Raw genomic sequence first — 24122 nt, 5'->3', positions numbered from 1 at the left:
ACTAATGAGATGATCAAAGTCTTCTAGTCAATAACAATCATACTTTGTTTTTATTAACCGGATTTTTGTGACAAAAATGTCGGTTATTGATTTGGGGATGTACGGCAGGCAGGCGGGCGGTCGGGCTGGCGGGCGGGCGGGCGGCAATCAAATGTTGTCCGTGCATTAACTCATGAACCATTCAACCAAAGCTTTTAAAATTTTAATATGTTATTACTGACAACTATACGAAGGTCAAGTTCAATAATGGCGATTTTGACTTTTACCGTTCAGGAGTTATGGTTCTTGAAAGATTGAAAAATGGAGTTTCCAGTCGTGTCCGTGCATTTAGGCATGAACTGTTCTACCAAAGCTTCCCAAATTTTAATATGTTGTTACTGATGACAGAATGAAGGTCAAGTTCAATAATGACAATTTTGACTTTTACCGTTCAGGAGTTATGGTTCTTGAAAGATTAAAAAATGGAGTTTCCAGTCGTGTCCTCGCATTTTCTCATGAACCATTCAACCAAAGCTTTTGAAATTTTAATATGTTGTTACTGATGACAAAATAGAGGTCAAGTTCAATAATGACGATTTTGACTTTTACCGTTCAGGAGTTATGGTTCTTGAAAGATAGTAAAATGGCGTTTCCATTCACGTTGTTGCATTTACTCATGAACCATTCAATCTAAGCTTTTCAAATTTTAATATGTTGATACTGATGACAAAATGGAGGTCAAATTTGATATTGACGATTTTCACTTTCACCATTCATCAGTAATGGTTCTTGTGATATTGCCAGGACACAAATAAATGTTAATAAATCCGGTTTGCTGTCGTTGTGACAGCCTCTTGTTTCTCATTTTGTCTAATTAAGAAGGAAATTTACAATATTTAGCCCCATGTTATAAATTGTACTCCAGTGGCAGTTAAATAATCTGTAATTAGGGTGGTTATCCAAACAAAAGGTTTAAATCATGCATGTCATTATAAAAATAGATTTTGTTCTTAAAAATTAGCTGAACTAATTAAAAATTTTACTTTTTTTATATTTCCTTAAACATTATAATTAACTATGCTAAAATATTTTATTTTAAAGGGTAAAAACAAAAAAGCTAACCTAAGTCAGTAAGAAAGCTAAATTTTTGAAAAACAATTAGTTATGAATAAGTGAGTATTGCAATGCGATGACATCTTTCATTTATGTTGAAAATCAAAATTTCAAGATTTTTTTAAACATTTCTAATCTTCATCAAGAGATTTGATCTAAAAAAAACCAGCTATTAACTTATAATTTAGAAACAATGCTTTGAATGATGCATTTGGTAAAGATCTTAATTTCCACAATACAAATGTTGAGCAATATAATTGTGTTTTACTCCTGTTATTTTTTGTTGAAATGTTGAAGTATGTAATTGACAGTAATCGAAAAGTAATGTAATTACTTTTGATAAAGTATTCGATTGTAATCGATTACATAGTAAAATTTGAGTAATCGATTATTAATCGATTGCACAAAAATCCTTCATGTAATCGATTATTAATCGATAACATTTGTCAGTAATCGTGCCCATCCCTGTTTCGCACCATAACTTTAGTATAAGTAAATAGAAATCAATGAAATTTCGACACAAGGTTTATGACCACAAAAGGAAGGTTGGGATTGATTTTGGGAGTTTTAGTTCCAACAGTTAAGGAATTAGGGGCCAAAAAAGGGGCCCAAATAAGCATTATTCTTGGTTTTCGCACAATAACTTTAGTATAAGTAAATAGAAATCAATGAAATTTAAACACAAGGTTTATGACCATAAAAGGAAGGTTGAGTTTGATTTTGAGAGTTTTGGTCCCAACAGTTTAGGAATAAGGGGCCCAAAGGGTCCAAAATTGAACAAAATTTCATCAAAAATTGAATAATTGGGGTTCTTTGATATGCCGAATCTAACTGTATGTAGATTCTTAATTTTTGGTCCCGTTTTCAAATTGGTCTACATTAAAGTCCAAAGGGTCCAATATTAAAGTAAGTTTGATTTTAACAAAAAATGAATCCTTGGGGTTCTTTGCTATGCTGAATCTAAAAATGTACTTAGATTTTTGGTTATTGGCCCAGTTTTCAAGTTGATCCAAATCGGGGTCCAAAATTAAACTTTGTTTGATTTCATCAAAAATTGAATAATTGGGGTTCTTTGATATGCCAAATCTAACTGTGTATGAAGATTCTTAATTTTTGGTCCCGTTTTCAAATTGGTCTACATTAAAGTCCAAAGGGTCCAAAATTAAACTAAGTTTGATTTTAACAAAAATTGAATTCTTGGGCTTTTTTGATATGCTGAATCTAAACATGTACTTGGATTTTTGATTATGGGCCCAGTTTTCAAGTTGGTTCAAATCAGGATCCAAAATTATTATATTAAGTATTGTGCAATAGCAAGAAATTTTCAGTTGCACAGTATTCAGCAATAGCAAGAAATCTTCAATTGTACAGTATTGTGCAATAGCAAGAAATTTTCAATTGCACAGTATTGCGCAATAGCAAGAAATCTTCAATTGCACAGTATTGTGCAATAGCAAATATTTTCAATTGCACAGTATTGCGCAATAGCAAGAAATATCTAATTGCACAATATTGTGCAATAGCAAGAAATTTTCAATTGGAGTTATCTTTCTTTGTCAAGAATAGTAGTTGAATCAACTTAAATCATTGTTTTATACAATATACAATGTATATTCACTTTTACTACCAACTGATAAATTAAAACAATCTTTACCATTCAGTGATAACAAGCACTTTATTTTACATTTTAATATTTTATGATGTATTTGAATGAGTAGTTATTGTTGCAAACTCCATTAGAAATTTGAATTGAGATCAGTTTTGGAAAAAGGGAAAGGGGGATGTGAAAAAAAATGGAGGGGGGGTGGGGGGTAAATTTTTCTCATTTCAGATTTCATAAATAAAAAGAAAATTTCTTCAAACATTTTTTTGAGAGGATAAATATTCAACAGCATAGTTGCTCAAAGGCAAAAAAAAATATTTTAAGTTCATTAGACCACATTTATTCTGTGTCAGAAACCTATGCTGTGTCAACTATTTAATCACAATCCAAATTTAGAGCTGAATCCAGCTTGAATGTTGTGGGCATACTTGCCCCAACCGTTCAGGGTTCAACCTCTGAGGTCGTATAAAGCTGCGCCCTGCGGAGCATCTGGTTTTATTAGTGATAAAAAAACTAGAACTTGACACAAAATAAAGTTAACTCCAAATTATGTTTTTAAGAAAAGATTTTTGTTTTCTTTTGCTTTGTTTACCTTAAGATCAAGATTCCCTCTCTAGTATGTTTATTTATACAAACTTTGTTTGCATGTCTCTTGTATACATCAGAAGTTTCTCTGGAAATTGGATCATGCAATTTAAAGAGATCCACTGTCTTGATATATTTTATTTTCTTCCAATAGTGAGACCAATTTACCATTACAGTCAGGTGCGGATCCAGAGGGGGGTTCCGGGGGTTGGAACCCCCTTTTTTTGGGCCGATCAATGCATTTGAATGGGAGCATATAGCTGGAACCCCCCCTTTACTCTGGGTTGGAAACCCCCCCTTTTTAAAATGGCTGGATCCGCCCCTGACAGTTACTCTTAGTTAGTTTAATAATTCTTTTAAATCTTAACAATTTTTATATCTGTTGATTTCGATCTTTTTAAATCAATTGTTTAACCGACAACTATTATTTACAGCTATCTATATTGAGTACTATCTAGTTAAAATATTTGATTTTGTAGGGTTCCAGAGCATGTTTCCTTAGGGACATACCATTTTCAGCTATTTATTTCCCTGCTTATGCTCATGTAAAGAAAATGTTGGCTGATGAAAATGGTTATAATCATCCTGGAACTCTTTTACTGGCAGCTACTATTGCAGGTAATTATCAAAGATCACATTGAATTTTTATGTTTGTCAAAATTTGGATGAAAACATTTTTTCATTACATTCATATATACCATTCACTTTAAAAATCTGTTATTCTACCCCAACATACTTCTTTCAGGGTGGTCTTGATGAACAATTATAAACTTGGTAGACAGACTACATTTTTGGAGGCATTAAAATGAAAATATGTTTATTTAATTTATTTAATTTAAAGTATTAAACACTTTTGTTATTTGATTAATTTGTTTGGTAAATTTCAGTCCTAAAATTTTATAAAAGGAAGTCGCTATGACCTATAGCTACCATTCATGTTTTTTCTCTCACACAGATGCCACATTTACATCATTAATTGTTTTAATATGGTTTCTAGAGGCATTTGTGGGTATAATGTAAATTTGCAGGCCTAAGTGTTTAAAATATGTTTGTGTACAGAACAATTTTCAAGCAACATTTTTGTTTGTACTGATCATGACAATTCATTAAAAGAAATTTCAATAGGGTAAATAAGCTAATTGATGTGTTTTGATGGCAAAATATCTTTTATAATTCAGGTATGCCAGCAGCAGCTATTCCGACACCAGCTGATGTTATTAAAACCAGGTTACAGGTAGCATCTAGAAAAGGTCAAACAACATACAGAGGCTTAATGCACTGTGCTCAAACTATACTTAGGGAGGAAGGATTCTCAGCTTTCTGGAAAGGAACACCAGGTATATACAATATCACTTTTGTCTAGTATGCATAAGTTCTGGAAATGGAAGACATAATTTTCATTCTCAGACAAGATAGAGATAATAAAGCTTAAGGATAGTTTTAACAGTAATCATTATTAAAACTTAAAAAAGATGAAAACATCCTGGATTACTGCTTGGAAATGCTTTATATTGGTCTACAGGTATTGTTTGACAACTTATGGCGATGTCTTCAGGAATTCAATGCTGAAGTATATAAAATGAGACTTTTATGGGGTTAAAAAAGGTTAACATTGTTATAATCAGTACATCTAAATTCTAATTAGGTTCTATAGCCCCATCAATGCCAATCACTTTTAAAATCAATGGGGGCTCACACTAGTTCAGGACTCCAAATGTAAATTAAAAATAACTTGATGCTTCATTGTAACTCATAGATCTCTTTGGTTGGACGTGGGGATGTCTTATACACTGTAGTGCTGCACACCTGAGACATCTCTCTTTAACCACACATGAAAATAAAGATTAAAGGATATATTGGTATCAATGTTATTCTATTTCAGCTCGAGTGTTACGGTCGTCGCCTCAATTTGGTGTGACATTGCTAACATATGAATTATTACAGAGAACATTTAGAATTGATTTTGGAGGAAGGTAAGAATTTTGTAGATTTATTAGATTAAGGCATAATTTCTCAAAAGTTTTTGAGGAAAGATTGCATGTAATGCAATCAAAACCCTATGTTACTGACTTGATATCTAAATCTTCCAAGGCTTTTCACTACCTTTTTGATACACAAAATATAGTGCATTGATCATAACATTCTATACATTCTATCCATGAACATTTCAAGAAATTTATCAATGTAATATACACTGATATTCAAGTACCAAAAAGATGTAACAGTTGTCAAAAAAAATACATAGCTTTTGCAAGGTGTATGAATCTATTATATGTTCTTAAAAATATAAATGATGTCATTGTTGAAGACTTCTTTAAAAAAAAAATGGAGTTATCTCCCATTGTCCAGAAATGTAGTTGAATCAACTACAACCAATGCTTTATTGGCAATGCAATTTTTAGCTCACCTGGCCCGAATGGCCAAGTGAGCTTTTCTCATCACTTGGTGTCCGTCGTCGTCCTGCATCGTTAACTTTTACAAAAATCTTCTCCTCTGAAACTACTGGGCCAAATTTAACCAAACTTGACCACAATCATCATTGGGGTATCTAGTTTAAAAAATGTGTTCGGTGACCCATCCAACCAACCAAGATGGCCGCTATGGCTAAAAATAGAACATAGGGGTTAAATGAAGATTTTGGCTTATAACTCTGAAACCAAAGCATTTAGAGCAAATCTGACGTGGGGTAAAATTGTTTATCAGGTCAAGATCTATCTGCCCTCAAATTTTCAGATGAATCCGACAACCCGTTGTTGGGTTGCTGCCCCTGAATTGGTAATTTTAGGGAATTTTTGCTGTTTTGGTTATTATCTTGAATATTATTATAGATAGAGATAAACTGTAAACAGCAATAATGTTCAGCAAAGTAAGATTTACAAATAAGTCAACATGACCAAAATGGTCAGTTGACCCCTTTAGGAGTTATTGACCTTTATAGTCAATTTTTAACCATTTTTCGTAAAGATTAGTAATCTTTTACAAAAATCTTTTCCTCTGAAACTACTGGGCCAAATTAATCCAAACTTGGCCACAATCATCTTTGGGGTATTTAGTTTAAAAAATGTGTGGCGTGACCTGGCCAACCAACCAAGATGGCCGCCATGGCTAAAAATAGAACATAGGGGTAAAATGCAGTTTTTGGCTTATAACTCAAAAACCAAAGCATTTAAAGCAAATCTGACAGGAGTAAAAGTGTTTATCAGGTCAAGATGTATCTGCCCTGAAATTTTCAGATGAATCAGACAACTGGTTGTTGGGTTGCTGCCCTTGAATTGGTAATTTTAAGGAAATTTTGCTGTTTTTGGTTATTATCTTGAATATTATTATAGATAGAGGTAAACTGTTAACAGCAATATGTTCAGCAAAGTTAGATCTACAAATAAGTCAACATGACCGAAATGGTCAGTTGACCCCTTTAGGAGTTATTGCCCTTTATAGTCAATTTTTAACCATTTTTCGTAATCTTAGTTATCTTTTACAAAAATCTTCTTCTCTGAAACTACTGGGCCAAATTAATCCAAACTTGGCCGCAATCATCTTTGGGGTATCTAGTTTTAAAAATGTGTCCGGTGACACGGCCATCCAACCAAGCTGGCCGCCATGGCTAAAAATAGAACATAGGGGTAAAATGCAGTTTTTGGCTAATAACTCAAAAACCAAAGCATTTAGAGCAAATCTGACAGGAGTAAAATTGTTTATCAGGTCAATATCTATCTGCCCTGAAATTTTCAGATGAATCAGACAACCCGTTGTTTGGTTGCTGCCCCTAAATTGGTAATTTTAAGGAAATTTTACTGTTTTGGGTTATTATCTTGAATATTATTATCGATAGAGATAAACTTTAAACAGCAATAATGTACAATAAAGTAAGATTTACAAATAAGTCAACATGACTGAAATGGTCAATTGACCCCTAAGGAGTTATTGTCCTTTATAGTAAATTTTTAACAATTTTTATAAAATTTGTAAATTTTTATTAACATTTTCCACTGAAACTACTGGGCCAAGTTCATTATAGATAGAGATAACTGTAAGCAGCAAGAATGTTCAGTAAAGTAAGACGTACAAACACATCACCATCACCAAAACACAATTTTGTCATGAATCCATCTGCTTCCTTTGTTTAATATTCACATAGACCAAGGTGAGCGACACAGGCTCTTTAGAGCCTCTAGTTAATTTTACTTCCCATTGATAAATTAACGCAATGTTTACCTTTCAGTGCTTACAAGCACTTTGATTATATACCTCTAGTTGACATACTGTTACATAATATAAGGCAGGCATTACCTGTTAATGGGGACAAAGTCTGTATGAATTATTTTTTTTCTTCAAACATGATAAAAATGAAAATACCATAACGTTTCAGATTTTGATTCTGTTGTTAGGGATTTAGTTGTGACGTTATTTAAGTTATGACGTCATATTCAATGTAAACAAAGAAACGCTTTCATCAGGTAACGTTTTATTCATATCAAACAATTATTTAAAATGAATTGGTATTGAGTGCCAATCCCATATTTTACTAGACTGATAAATATATGTTTTATTCAAACTCTTATCCAAACAAGACAGGAAAAGGAAGTTAATTTCTGCGCAAATGCGGGGATTTAAAAAAGTCTGAAAAAAAAAGTTTGAACGATTTTCAGTTCATTAGTATATTGAATTTCCCAATTTTTTTTTTTATTTTTTTCCTACCGTAATAGGGGACTTGATCCCCATATTATGATATACCATCTGTCCATCTATCAGTCTGTCTGTCCTGGTGGTTTACCCTCAATGAGCATCCCATGGACCTTTTTGAATTTTTACATAATGTTTGGTTATATGAAGAGAAACTCTTTTTAATTTTTGGTGATTTTGAGATTGATTGTTTCTGTAGTCCAACTGTTTGTAGTATGTATTTAGAATTTGTTTGTGTTAGAGAGAAAAAATATGAATGTGAAAAAAATTAGAAAAAATATCAAATTGACATGTTTTATTTACTACATGAACAATTCAAGCTTATATGATAAAACTGAGAATGGAAATGGGGAATATGTCAAAAAGACAACCTGATCAAAGAGCTAACAACAGCTGAAGGCCACCAATGGGTCTTGAACGCAGCAAGAATATCCTGCATTTGGAGGAGGTCGCCAGTTGGTCCCTAAATAAAGTTGTGTACTAGTTCTCAGTGAAAATGGATGCCACACTAAACTCCTAAACATATAAATGAGTCTTTAAGTTATATAAGTTTGTTTTGTTGTTGTTTAAAGCCACTTTCAATGAATATTATATATTCATATGAATGTTGTCTCAATTAAAAAAAAATATTTAGTATGTGATAATTTGATTACTTTAGTTTCTCAGCATATTTGATGTACATTATATGTGCTTCTTTGCAGGAGACCTGAAGGATCTGAAGCTAGTGCAACGAAAATTGAAGAACAATTATCTCGAAATCCAGATCATATAGGTGGTTATAGACTTGCAAAGGCAACTTTTGCAGGCATGGAGGCAAAGTTTGGACTAATGTTGCCAAAGTTTAACAAGAGTGTGGGTTAATATTCCTGAAACCTAGTTTTGTTATAAAATTTTTTAAATTATAGACAGTTGGCGATTTGTTATATATTTATTGTTTTGTTTTTTTAAACTGGACAATAATTTCATCAGTGTTAATGGCTGTGCCAACATCATGATGAATTCAGGCATAATTGTTCACATTTGTAAGAAATGGCTGTTATAGTAGAAGACCAAATAGTCAGCTATGGTGAAAAAATAAAGAGGTGTTTTTAACTTTGAATTTATAAAGTTGGTTTTAGCTGGCCAACAGGAATTTGAACAAATACCATCACTTAAAAAGTGCCTGTTAAACATTAACTGATTTGAAATCTATGTTTTTAAACCACCCTGGACAGTTTTGTAGGTTGTTTAGAATGACCCTTTAGACATTTTTATTGTAGTTAGATTCAAAGGTACAAAAGAGTTAAACAAGAGATTTTACGTCTTTGATGTATAAGAATCTAGAATTTTTAAAATACTCAAGATCTCAAATTAAGGATTTTTTAAAATGATATGGTGAACCTGTTGACAATAAATAGGGATAAACTGCAGCAAGTCATTTAGATCCTAAATAATTATACTTAGAATGGTTTTGATTATAATTAGCAAATTGATAACACCTCATGTAAAAAACTAATCTTTCATGCAAAACAATAATTTGACCTCATTTAGGTATGTATGCATGCAACCTTTAGTTTGACCCTTAGTTGGAAGGATTTTTATACCGCAAACATTGAAAATTATTTCTGTGTCCTACGCTGTGTCAACTATTTAATCACAATCCAAATTTAGAGCTGAATTCAGCTTGAATGTTGTGTCCATACTTGCCCCAATCGTTCAGGGTTCAACCTCTGCGGCCGTATAAAGCTGCGCCCTGCAGAGCATCTGGTTACACATGTGCTTAGCATGTCTAGTGATTGAAACAAATATCAGCTGTGAAAGTAAAACTAGGGAAGGAAGCAGCTGGAAAACCAATATCTTTGATTGATTCAACCCCAAAAAATAAGTCTTATTCAGGTTATAAGTAAATGGTTTAATTTTTGTATATTTGAAAACAGAATAAAAGGGACTGAGAAAGTAACAACTTTTTGAATTTACAGTTTAATTTCAGAGTTTGTTGAGTTTTATTAATGTGTTTACCGTCTATAAGTATTTTATGTTACCTGCCTAATTCTATTTATAATTATAAAATGGTCATAGGCTAGATCACAGATTAAATCAAAGGTACTGTGTCTCAAGCAATCTGAGAACTATTTTTCAGACTTGTTGCCAAAGCCTCAGGTTTATATATTCAAGTTTTAATATTTTTTCAGTTTCCTAAACTTCTTTGCTTTTACTGTTATCATAAGAAATGGTGGTCTGAAGGTCTGTAGAAAAGTCCGTCCATAATGCCATCTCTTACATATATATCTAACCAGTGTTGTCATGCAGGAATAAATTATAGTGCATTTGGTACAAGGATTTTTGTTGTCAACAAATTTAGTCCCTAGTTTGGACTCTGTATAACTTGCAAATTTTATCAAACACTTTCCAGATTATTCTTTTATGCATGAAATATTATTAAAGAAAGGAGAAGAAATTACATGTGAACAAAATTTCTGTGATGAATTTTTATGAAAAGTAGGGATTTAGTCCAGTTAAAAAGATAAAAAAATTAGTATGTCTGAAGATAACAACCTGAATTATAGACCCCCTTAAGATAGAATTGTTCATATTTTGAGTTAGAGCTGGTATACTTTTCTATAATATGTCTATTATTTGTCCTAAAAGTGGTACACTAAGCTGTAAGAATCTTTTTTTGAGAAGAGCAGGTGCAATTTTTTAATTGATTTTTTTTTTTGTCCAAAAGAAATGCCATTTTTTCTCCAAATTTAATTTTATTTTATCCTTAAAAAAGAGGTTAAACATAGAGAAATTTATTCATGAAATAATTGTTAAATCTAGGGTATTACAGATGTCAGTTTATTAAGTTTATCAATGAAATTTATTTTTGTTTTGATTTTTGCCTTATTATTTATACCTCCACTTATTTAGTACGGGCTTGTACTTACAGTATTATGGGCTATATTGCAATTCATCTATTTTTTTTGTCGCAGTTTTCCAGAATTATTGTATATTTGGTAAGCAGGTTAACAGTGATGACTTGTTACTTGTGTAAACTTGTTGTATCTGTCATTAGACTTACTTCCTGTTCCCCAATACTTTGAATTTTTCGATGTTGAATAAAAACAAATATTTTTACCTTGTTAGAAGTTTGACAGTGATGAGCTGTAAAGTGTGATCGGTTTTCTGATGTGTCAGTCAACTACTTCCTGTTTTCCGATACATTTATTACCAGTAATGCAAATTGTGTGCAAGTTCTTGTTTTGTTTTAAAGAATTCTTTTTTGATATTTTTTGTTGTTATTATCTTTTTGTCAAATCACATACTACAACAACGTGTGCAAGTTCTTGTTTTATTTTAAAGAATTCTTTATCAATTGTTTTGTTGTTTTTATCTTTTTTGTCAAAACACATACTAATGGTTTCTTAATAAAAACACAAACCTAATTAAATTACTTAGTTCTAGTATTTTTAAACAAGAAAACATCTAGAATATTGCTTGATTTCTTTTCATTTATATAGTACAAAATCACTATTTTTCATGGGATACCTATTTACATGTATTATATGGGTAAGCATGAACCACAAATTCAAATGTTCAACAATCTATGAAATTTTTTTTAGGGTTGTATGCAGACTTTGGCAAAACAACGAAATCAAATATCCAGGAATAATACAATATCCCTCAATCCACCAAAACAAATATCCAGGAATAATACAAATATCCCTCAATCCACCAAAACAAATATCCAGGAATAATACAAATATCGCTCAATCCCCCAAAACAAATATCCAGGAATAATACAAATATCCCTCAATCCCCCAAAACAAATATCCAGGAATAATACAAATATCCCTCAATCCCCCAAAACAAATATCCAGGAATAATACAAATATCCCTCAATCCCCCAAAACAAATATCCAGGAATAATACAAATATCCCTCAATCCACCAAAACAATTATCCAGGAATAATACAAATATCCCTCAATCCCCCAAAACAAATATCCAGGAATAATACAAATATCCCTCAATCCCCCAAAACAAATATCCAGGAATAATACAAATATCCCTCAATCCACCAAAACAAATATCCAGGAATAATACAAATATCCCTCAATCCACCAAAACAAATATCCAGGAATAATACAAATATCCCTCAATCCACCAAAACATATATAATCCACAGTACTTCGCCCTTATTAAGAATACATACATGTACATAAAGTTAAACCATCCCTTACCATTATGATGCTTGTGATCAAATTAATTATGTTGACTTTTTGACAATATGTTGATTTCCAGATTTTTATTTGTTGTTTCTGTTCTGATTCAGTGATATATAGGCCTTAATTTCTCAACATAAAACTTTCCAGTCTATTTAATGAGGTGTTATTTGCTATATTGTTGAATATAATAAAAAGATAGCAAAAAACATTTCAAACAGCAAAAGGATTTACAAAAAAGCCAAGTGATAGAAATTGCCAGATGACTTGACTATTTTTTACTGATCTTGTCTGAAAGGTCGTGGTGAGTTTTGCCATCCATCAGGGTCTGTCTGAAAATTGGCAAATCTTGTTATTCAAGGACAGTAATTTCATCTATTCTTCTCAGGTCAATTGCCAAAAATACAAAAATTTTGATGAAATTTTCCTTAAGGTGTAACACCACTAATTCAGACCCGGCCAGAAAGCACATACCAGAAAGTAGTACATATTTAACACAAAATAGTTCCTACGCATGAGTGTAACTTTCAAAATATGTAGAATATTTAGGTATTTTTGGTATCAAATGAAAGCTAAAGGACTGGTGATCATTGTAAAACACTTTTGGACTTTCAATTTTGAATATTAAAAAAAATGCACCAAATTTTAAAAAGAGGGTACATTTTGTATGTTTGTCAGATCTGAAGTACCTGTTTTGGTACATCCAAAGTTCCGGGAACCAGTTCTTTCTTATATGCAATTAAAGGTATGTTGATTTTTTCAGTACAAGACACCATAAAGTGTTGCTTTGAAATGCAATGATTGCCACTTTATTTGAACTTAAAACAAAAGAGGTGTGCCTACTTGAAACGGAGGAATTTAACATAGAAAGCAATGGGACCATGAATTAGTGGTGTACTTCCTTTAAAGGCAATATCTCATATAAGGAATCATTTCATGAATTTTAGGAAATATAATTATACAGGTTATTATTTCAAAATTTTAGCCCCTGTCCAATTTTATCTAATATGGTTTCGCCCATCAGGTAAGATTGCTACATGGTTTGATCCAGGAACACTTGTGCTATTGAATTTAAATATTGCATACTTTTTAGGTGAGCAAATTTTAACAATATCAAAGAAAAAGGGTTTGTAAAGATCTATTATCTAGCCCCTGAAGTTGCATATATGTACATTCTCTGTACCGTTAAAAGTTATCAATTTGTGTTTCATTGAATACAGACCTGCCAATGGAATGAACAGGTTACAGAGTAAAATTGAGAATGGAAATGGGGAATGTGTCAAAGAGACAACAATCTGACCATAGAACAGACAACAGCAGAAGGTTACCAACAGGTCTTCAATGCAGTGAGAAATTCCTGCACCCAGAGGCTCACATGTGTTATCTGTTGTATTGCCAGATATTGAGTCAGATTAGAGAATTGAGTCATTCAACTTATAATTTTTATTGCAACCATAAATTTTGTTAGTGTAACAAACTTTGTTTTTTGCATAGACTTAACAGGTTTTAACCACCTTATTTTAACATCATATTTAATCAAATATAATAAGAATCCCCTGCCCTCAGATCTAATGACATGTTTATGTTATTGATTGTGTACAGATAGAATTTCTGTTTGGGAAAACATGATTTATTTATTAGTTCACAGTTGTAATTGACTTTTACCTAACTTTCAATAACTGTGAATTCTTAAGTTAGTAGCTTTTGCTGATTGTCTTCTTGTTGGTTTTTGTTAAAGCTTTCTAACAGTCTGATGAGTTGATTTGAGATGTGAGATTTTGCCATCACTCGTCATCTGTCGTCTATCAATCCATTGTCACTCAGTCAACTTTTCTTTTATAATCTTCCATGGAAATGTTTGATGGATTGAAACCAAAGTTTGTCTGCTTTATTAGAAGGATGTCATTTATAAAGAATGTTCTTTGCTGTTGTTTGTTAGGTTAAAAGTGTAAAATGCAGCAATAATCAACTAGATAATTTGTTTGAAAATTTGAGAAAAATCAAACTCCTTATTTTGGAGTTATTAGGGCCCACTCCAATTGGCAGTTGCCCTATAGTGATCAATCTGTCTGTCTGTAACAATTATTTGATAATTTCATACTTTATACTTGATATGTATATTAACCAACACCAGAAGGTGTGTCATAATGTTTGTTCAACTTCCTAGGTTGGAGGTCAAGGTAAAAAACTGGTTTCAGTTGACAACCCCATGTCCTACAGTAAAAATCATGTCTGCTCTTTATCTTGAGAACCATTATGATTTCAAAGTTTAAACTTTCATGTACATTAACCAACACCAGCGGGTTTGTCATAATGTATGTACAACTAACTAGGTCAAAGGTCAAGGTCAAAAACTTAGGTTTCAGTTGACAACCCCATGTTTTATGGTATAAATTGTGTCCTATCTATATTTTGAGATCTGTTATGATTTTCAAAGTTTTTACCTGACATGTATATTAACCAACACAAGAGGTTGTGTCGAAAGTCAAGGTCAAATAGTTTGGTTTCAGTTGACAACCCCATGTCCGAGTGTAAAGATATATTTTTTTTACCACAAATTATTCACAGAGGGGCCCACAGAGATGATATCTAGTACCACTGAAATATGTTTGTTTGTCAAATTTTTTGCATTTGTTTATGTTACCTTGAAAACTTTAGGAACTAGGTTAAAAGCATAAATTGTAAAAGGATCAGCTTGATAAAATGCATATACTCTGAAAATTTGAAAGAAAAAAACCAACTGCTTATTTTGGAGTTATTGCCCCTGAAATATTTAGTTAGTTCCATTTTGAGCAGTTGTTCACTGTAACCTTGAAAACTGTAGGAGCAAGGTTAAAAGTGTTAATTGAAAAAGGGTCAGCCCGATGAAAAGCATATACTTTGAAAATTGGAGAGAGAAAAAAAACAACTACTAATTTTGGAGATATTGTCCCTGAAATATCTAGTTGGTCCAATTTTTAGCAGTTATTCACTGTTACCTTTAAAAATGTAGGAGCAAGGTTAAAAAAGCGTGAATTACAAAAGTGACAGATGTATCTACCCTGAAAATTTTAGACTTGTTTCCCCTGGAATGTTTTTTTTTGCAGTTTTTGAATGTAATGAAAACTATTGAGAGCTAGGTAACAAGTGTTAATTGCAAAACTGATCAGCACAACTATATCAAATAAACCTGAAAAATTCTGAAAAATCTGTCATCGATCTTGGTACTTTCTAGTGTTGTGCTGTTTCACCGGTATTACCAATTTATGTATCGTTGGCAGATGTGCCTCTGTGTACTGGTAGATGTGCCTCTGTGTACTGGTAGATGTGCCTCTGTGTACTGGCAGATGTGCCTCTGTGTAACTGGCAGATGTGCCTCTGTGTACTGTGTTTTCTTATGTTTTGCTGTTTCACCTTTGTCCCAATTTATGTAGAGCTCACAGATGTGTTCTTGGTACTGTGTTCTGATGTTTCGCTGTTTCAACATTGTCCCCATTTATGTAGCGCTCACAGACGTGCCTCTTGATACTGTTTGTTCTTATATTTTGCTGTTTCACCATTATCCCAAGTTTAATCAGACTAGATTATGTATGTGCCAGTCTAAAGTCCTGTGCCTGTATTTAGTGGTTTGTCGTTATTTTTCTCTGTTTCAATGTTATACATTTGGTCATGTCGGGGCCTTGTATAGCTTACTATACTGAATGGATTTTACAAACTGTTGAAGGCCAAACTAGCATGGCTTATAGCTGCCCACAATCCACATCATTCGGTCTGGTGGATAATTGGCTATTATTCCTAAGCTCATAATTTTAATATTTTAAGTATTGAGAAAAATTTATCTCGAAAAGCTGTTGGTAAATAAATGATTGCTGTGTTTTTAAAACCTATGCCACCTAATGAAATAGACTCTTGTTATTAAAATAAAACCGTTAATGTAATTTATTGATAACTTCAGGTGATTCCAGTTTTTAATGAAAATTCATGAATATTAACGTAAACTTAAACCCCCGAATTAGCTGTGTAGTATTATTTTTTGATGTACCCTTCCTTTATCATTGGCAGAGCTGCTCAGACCAATCTCAAGTTATCATCACTATCATCATTCGTTATTTCAGTGTGGTTACTTCTTGACAGTTAATGTCTTTAAATTTTATTTTTAATATTAGAATTATTTTAAAACAAATAACATTGTATATGCAAGCACACTTCACTAACAGAAGTATTGTCAGATATTTTATCCTCACTCATAAATTCAGAAAGTAATGACTTTGTGGAAAATAGTTCATAATGGGTTTGGTTTAAAGTTAAGTTAATAATTTATAAAAACGGTAATACATTGCAATTTTACAATGTTTGTCATCGCCTTTGATATTTCTTCTTGGACACCAATAACTTCAAAACTCGAAGCCGGACAATAGCCTCTTTAATATCCCAAAAGTGTTTATTTCCCAGGCGATCGCATGTGAAAGCGGTAGACAATAATAATAATGATAAGAAACAAAAATAATCGTCGGGGTTTCTGACCATTTTGTCTTGTTTAAAACTCATTTTGTTGTCACAACAAAATAATTGTTGACAAGTTGTCTTCCCTTCGGTTTCTTTGATCACACTTTGTGTTGTTCATCTGTGAGGATTCTGTTAAACGCTGCGGCTGTATATGACCACATATATGGATTATACAGTGAATACATGTTGTTTGGTTGCGTCTCTTTCGTGTTGGGTAGAGTGGAATTCCTGTAATAAGAAGTCCATTTCATATTTTATAGTGACGAAAACTATGTTTAGACAAAATGACATGAATATATCACAAATAAGTATACAGTCAAACCTGTTTTATTAGACCACTTAAGGGAGAACAAAAAAGTGGTTTCTTAAGACAGGTGGTCTTTTAATACAGGTTCAATTTAAATGAAATGTACTACAGAGGGATCTTAAATTGGTGGTATTTTAACACCGGTTTGGCTAAACACAGCAGGTTTGATTGGATTTTGAAAAAGTCAGAACGAAAAATGCATCATGAATTTTCATTAAATTTTGCACAGACTAGCTGGTGGAAGATATACAAGATTAATGCCCGCGTCACACTGTCCCAATTTTTACGCCGATAGCAACACGATTATGGAAATTTTCGAAATCGGGACTGATGGTATCCAGAACGGGCTATTCGTAGTGCCATCTTTAACCATCGTAGAACCATCAGCCACTTTTTCTAGCTTCGGGGACAACTTCGGGAAGGGTTCTACATTTTTTAATATGTTAAAAAATCCCCGAAGGTGCGTCCGATGTTGAGGGTTCGTATTGAGTTCGTATCACCATCCTCACCATCGTAATGTCACCGGGAATGAATCTTTGAACATCGTATTGCATTCGTGTTTCCATCGTTTCCATCGGGCAGTTTTGACATTACGATGTCTACACGAATGAATCACGAAGTTACCCGAAGGTCTTACGATGGCAACACGACTTCGTGAAGACCTCGTAATCCCGGCGTGTTGTCATCGAATAAAAGTACGAAGGCGACAAGATGGAACTACGACGGTTATAAATCCAGTTAATTTTCGCGCTAAAATACATTTAAAGTGTCATGCGCGATATGCACTAGTCAGTCTATGACAGTTAAGAAAGACGTTCACAAAACATGGAGCTCATATCATATAATTCAATGAGAACAAGAAAGGCGACAGCGTTGTTTCTATTTATTCAAATGGAACACGAAGAGCAGCTATCTACAGGCTCAGGATTTACTTTTACAAGTAAAATATTATTTTTTGTCAATTTTTCATATCAAGTAACATAATGAGAATCATAAACGCGCCTCGTACACCAACACTGCAGGTACACGTATATAGGGAAACCAACTTTTTATTTATTATTCTGATTTTTTATGTATCGTCTGAGTTGTTGTCACACGAATGTTTACTCCATAACCTTTTTGTTTCCTATATGTCATATTTTGCCTCATTTGTTGCTTTCCCCACATCCTTCCTTTTGACTATATTATTATGATATCATCTCCTGCAAAGAGCTCTTTTTGAATAAAAGGGATCAACGAACCCATTACCTTACCTTTAAGATAGATCATTAAACATGGGCATAATTATGGGTGATTATTCAAACAAGTGCACACGTTTTACAGTGCAAACAAGGCAATGCCGAGCGTGGCATCCCCTCGTATGTAACATATTGGGGACAAATATGGACACTATATTTGTATATGACACATGCAGAAAATGGTAAACTGAATATGCATATTTGATACATAAACTATTTTTTTAGAAATCAACTAAAACATTCAGTAACTGGAAATACCTTTAATATTGTCTTTAGAACCAGCAGGTAAAAAAATGAGCAACCAATTTCCTATGTATTATGCTGTTTTAAGGAGAAAAAACATGTCCATCTGCATGACCTTCACCTTTGGCCTTGAACTTAAAAAAATGTCAGATCATTACAAAGAGGAACAATATACCAAATGTTTTAGAGTGTCCACAAGGGTGATATTGCCTTGTATTACAACTGCCACTGTGACCTTGACCTTTGAACTTTAAAGTCAATAGCGCTTAAGATATTCTTAACGAGTAACACCATACCAAGTTTTGAGCATTTTGGTTCTAGAGTGTCCATGACAATTTTATCTACACGCAACTTACATGTAGTAGGCGAGGGGATAATAAACTAAGTTTTATAAGAATTAGACATCGTATGGCCATCGCGTCATCATCGTAATCCATCGTGTAGCCTTCGTGATCTTTCGTGTAGCCTTCGTGATCTTTCGTGTAGGCTTCGGCTGAGATATGAAGCTTAAATACCCGTCTTCGGTTAACCTTCGTATGTCCATCTTATGCTATCGTAAATAATTTCGGCACCATCGTATAGACTTCGTTATTCATCGTACTTGCTTCGGTCACTTTTTGGTATTTTAACGAGATCGGGACCAACTTCGTACGAACTTACAATTTTCGCATTCGGGTGTCCATCGTATATAAAAATCGGGACAGTGTGACGCGGGCATAACCGATTCAATTTATTTGCTTTTAATCATTTAAAAAATAACCGAAAGGCTTTGATTCATTTCGGAGGACATTCAAACTTAAAGTCGATGACAAACTGGCAACCATAGCAAAAACGAAAAGCGATCAAAAGACAAAATATGAATCTTCAAAACACAACATTAAAATACTTAATACTAAACAACAAACATCGGGTTGAGCTCGGAAAATGAATTATTTAGTGAGAAGACATCATCTTTAAAGCGGACCTTGAAGTGAAAGGACAAAGCCATCTACTCTCTATTCTTCCAAACGTATCACTCTAATATTTTTTTTCGAAATCAGATCTAAAGCTTCTGCCAAAGTTTCATATGATTCTATAATCACATTTGCTGTATTTTTCATTATTATACGTTGTTTTGATTGGCTAACAGCAATCTCGCGTCATTCTTCATTTCAAAACGAATTGCAGGAATTGTAACATACATGATGACACATTTTTCCACAATAAAGTGCACGGGTAAATAAAAGAAAAACTTTATAGTAATCGTGTTAACATGATCATAGCGAAAAAATGTTGTTATAAGTATTAAATGCTTCTTTTAGTAATTTCATATGGTTGTTAAAGCGTTGACCGTGCGTACATTTTCAGAATAAAGTGCTTCCGTGCATCATACAAAATGTACTTCGGTCAACGCTTTTACACCCCAATGAATTTACAAAAAGAAGCATTCAATTCTTAAAGGAAGATTGACATAGTAATTGATAAACTCCAGACTTTATCTGAATGATTACAACCAAATAAATATAATTCCTTTCAACAGTAAAATACGGGAAAATGAAAATAAATATTTTGAAAATTTTATGTTGTCTTTTGATCATAGGTTTAAAAAAAACCATTACTTACTCCCTTACCGTATTTGTTGATCGATATGGGCTTTCTCTATTCTTTTTTCTTTTGCTCTCCGATTTTGGAACCATATTTTGATTTGATTCTCTGATAGGCTTAGCAGTTTCGCGACTTCATATCTTCGAGGCCTGGAAATATATTCCGTCCTATTGTATTCGATTTCAAGTTTTAATGTCTGTTCACTTGTGAATGTTGTTCTTTGTCGCCTCGGTCGACTTTCACGTCGTTTTCTTCGTTGCACTGAAAACAAAAAGGTGAAAAAGAACTGAATGCTTCTATTTATAATTGTATTGGGATATAGCGCGTAGACCGAATCGCCTCTTGTATATAATTTAGTAAGGTTATAAAAGGGTTGATCGCAAGCACATTTTTCAGCTCCAGACAAAATATGCTTCTGTCGAATTTTTATACTCTGATAAAATAATAAAAAAAAGCTTCCACGCTTCATACAAAATGTACCTCGGCCAACGCTATTATACTCCAATAAAAAGCAGGTTAGCATTCAATTCCCTAATAGATACTCTACATAGAAATTCAAAACGATTTCGTAATTTTGATTTGCAGAAACATTGAAAATTCTATTTTTATTTTCTAATAAAGTTCAACATCGGTAGATCTCAATGGCAGCGTAAAAACTAAGTGCATAGAAAAAAAATCTTCAACGCTTGATTTTTATGGTTTTAGCATAAAAATGTAATTATAAAAATTGTAATTTTCTAAAGGTCCGGTAAGACCCCTTTTTGGCCCCAAAATATAGCAGTTTTACAAAATTGTTAAAATGTAAACGTTTAGTTATTTATTGGACAGTAGAATGCTTCTGTTACATAAATATGGGCTGTTTTTGACAATACAATGCACATATATCGGGTACTAGCACCATTAAGTCATGCTAAATTACTGAAATCTTCACAATTCTAGCATTTTAGTTAAATTTTAGACGGTTTTCGTGTAAAACGAAAGTGGCCGCATTCGTGTTCATCCTTAATATTGAAATGTAAGTTGTATTTTATGATAAAACATAACATATATAAAGGTTGAGGATGAACACGGATGCGGCCACTTTCATTTTTGACAAAAAACCATCTGAAAAGTGACATTTTTCGGCATATTTGGTAGATTTTTCATATTTAAGCTTGAATCGGATCGTTTTTAATGACTAAATCAGTTAAAATCTTTCACATAAACTAATTGATTCAAATGAAATAGACACTTAAGTGTTTAAAAAGTGGTCAAAATCTTTCGTCAGATGAACCTGAAATTTGAGGCCAAAATCGGTCCTTACCGGACCTACTCCTTTGATAGGATTTTAAAAGCTATGAGCGTGCGCACATTATATATGTTATTCACAGATTTCCTTTCAGAATCAAATTGTGAATAAATTTAAAAAAAAATATTCACAAAAAAAGGAAAATATAGGAAATAAATTATTTGGCTCGCCTGCATAGCGAGACATATTACTTTTCTGCGGCTTAAATTATTTGCGTAAAGCTTAACATTTCAGAAGGAAGAAGACTTACTATGTCATATCTTGTACGTAGATACCTTATGCTACGAAGTTTCTGTCTATTATATTTTTTTCATGTGAATTTCTCACTTGTTAAGAGTGGTAGGACAGCTATGTTTGGTAAATGGGTTCCTTTGAACGCCTTCATGAAATAAGAAGATGTGGTATAAGTGCCTATGAGACAACTATCCATCGAAGTCACAATTGCAAATTCAATCAGATCCTCTACTCTAGCTTGAGTTTAACTGACGATGATAAATCTATTTTCTCTACCCGGCTTAGTCAGCCCTTGAGATTGAAAATATTTTTAACTTAATTTCAAAATACAAGGCTATATTTCGTGTGATTCAAAGATTGAGATCACAGGAAATGGACGTAGATATATTTTTTGTGTGGGATTAAAAAAAGTAGAATTTAGAATAGCAACGAGGAATGTGTCAAAGAGACAGCAACCCGACCAAGGACGTCGGAGAAAACAACACACATGGTCTTCACCGAAAATATCGAATCCCAAAGATGGACAAAAAGTTACAATTTTTTAATAAATTATACAAATTAATATGCTTTTTCATTAATATCTATTTACAATTGTATAATGTATATTGTGTGTATATTATTATATAATTGTACTTTATACATATGTTATTATTATTATTTTGAGAACTCTCAGGAAGAACTCTCCGGCGAATAATCTTCAATAATTGAAGGATCGCTAGAAACCTAAAGAAGAAGAAGAAGAAGATAAGTTTGAACTAATTGGAATATCTTCTTGAAATAAAGATTATTTGTTTATTTATATATTAATTTACATCGGATGGTCCCTAAATATAATGTATACTATAAATATGCGATATGATAATGGTTTAACTCATGTTGAAGTCCGTACAGTGTCCCATAGTTGTTTACTCCTATGCCATTTGGTCTTTTGTGGAAAGTTGTCTCATTGACCATCACCAACCATCTTCTTATTTGTATAGTTAGCGACAAGGACGTCACACAAAATCCGAAACATATAAATGAACCAAAATAAAAAATAACCACACAAGACTAATAGGCTAGATGTTCTTGACTTAGGAAAGGCGGGATTTAAAAATATTTAATGATGAAAGTAATCGAGAAAGATGAATGTGTGATGATTAGCTTTTCATTTGATGATGTTGAATTTTTAGTGCCATAAATCCAGCTATAATAGGTGTATTTGCCAAAATATGTAGATAAATGTTAACAGCCCTTTCTATCCAAACATAACATTGTTAATTACTATAGGATACAATGCTCTGTATAACTAGTGCTTTTATTTTATAAATTTTTGAAAATGCCTGTAACATATATATACAAGAGTTTGTTTAAAGCGAGTTTTGAATATGGGTAAGAATGTCCTTCTGATTTAAATTTTGGACGAAACCCAACAAAAAAAAAAAAAGGAAAACAATATCAAACTTTATCAAAATTTGGAATTCTCTCATTATTGATACTTACAAATAATTATCAACATACCGAAAATAAGGTTACTTGTTAACTCTGCAAATATTTGTACAACCTTTATCGGTATGGTAAAAAATAAATTACAAAATGAAATTTCAGCATCTGTTTTATTGTCTTTGTGGGTTTTTTTTACTGTCTTATTCTAAAAAGTTTCGAAACTTTATGCATGATAGCTAATACTTACTCAGACCCATAAAAACTGATGTGACTGGGGAACCACTGTCCATTATATCCATAAATGAATACGGTTTTCGTACGGCCTCGGGTTGTATTCTGGAAGCATTTAGAGGTAAACAGCCAGGATCGTATTGAGGTGTAACTGGTGACCAATTCATAAAAGCCGAAGAAGGTTCAGCTACTGGCGCAAAACTATTACTTCGGACAATGTTTGGTATGCTAAGCATTTTTTCCATTTTGTTCCCTAACGACGCTTTCCTTAAACGAAACTTAAATCAATGATAACTCCTCTGATGATTTTTTACATACTGTTTATTTCAACTGCAAAATTGTTGTCATTCTCATTATAATTATTCCTGTTTACAGAAAATCCCTCAGGATAATAAAATGCGTGCCCTGTTTTTATAGTGTCTATTCGAAGTAAAAGTGGAGAAAATTGTGAGAATTGTAAAGATGTCTCTCTGCACGAAAATGTTTAAACAAAGTAATTTGTAACTTAATTGGAATACTCGTTTGATAAAATTAAAAGATCCTTAACTTGACATATCCAGAAGCTATTAACTCTATCGTATTTTGGTTAAAAAAAATCTTCACGACAACCAATTAACTCGAATAACAACATAACATTGATACAAGATCGTTTTTGTTTAGGTTAATTATCAAGTGATTATACTTAAGATATTTTCATCATCTTTACAATTTAGATATTAAATATTTATGAACAATCGAAGCTAATTGATCCATTTCTATTATTTAATTCATTCAAATTTCCGATCTTAACGTGTGTGTTTTAGAAAACTGCAATTAGACATTATCAATAATAGATTAATTCGAATTGGAATTTTTAGGAGAATTTTGCCCATTAAAACATCCTGTTTATATTACTGTTTATAGCCTTTTAGCTAAGATGTGACATTGTTCTCACGAATG

The 24122-nt window shown here is 32.6% G+C and overlaps 1 protein-coding gene and 1 long non-coding RNA gene across 3 annotated transcripts in view; one reads left to right on the top strand and one right to left on the bottom strand.

Moving 5' to 3' along the window:
- LOC143063677 (electrogenic aspartate/glutamate antiporter SLC25A13, mitochondrial-like) overlaps positions 1-11375 on the top strand; it is a 54314-nt gene extending 42939 nt beyond the window's left edge. For both annotated transcript variants that reach the window (XM_076235983.1, XM_076235984.1), the window contains exons 15-18: positions 3760-3898; positions 4459-4617; positions 5163-5253; positions 8665-11375. In XM_076235983.1, the coding sequence (XP_076092098.1) occupies positions 3760-3898; positions 4459-4617; positions 5163-5253; positions 8665-8824 (549 nt within the window). In that variant the 3' untranslated portion in view covers positions 8825-11375. The remainder of the gene's footprint in view (positions 1-3759; positions 3899-4458; positions 4618-5162; positions 5254-8664) is intronic.
- Positions 11376-16287: 4912 nt separating this feature from the next.
- LOC143062264 (uncharacterized) lies at positions 16288-23698 on the bottom strand. Its single transcript, XR_012974649.1, has 3 exons — positions 23200-23698; positions 20032-20266; positions 16288-16861 (listed from the first exon to the last, which is right to left on the bottom strand). It is a non-coding gene; the product is annotated as an uncharacterized LOC143062264 (long non-coding RNA).
- Positions 23699-24122: the final 424 nt, after the last annotated feature.

The sequence above is a fragment of the Mytilus galloprovincialis genome, chromosome 2 (assembly GCF_965363235.1).
Source record: "Mytilus galloprovincialis chromosome 2, xbMytGall1.hap1.1, whole genome shotgun sequence".
Classification (NCBI taxonomy): domain Eukaryota; kingdom Metazoa; phylum Mollusca; class Bivalvia; order Mytilida; family Mytilidae; genus Mytilus; species Mytilus galloprovincialis.
Note: the sequence above shows the minus strand (reverse complement) of the source record. Positions and strands in the feature narration are given on the sequence as shown.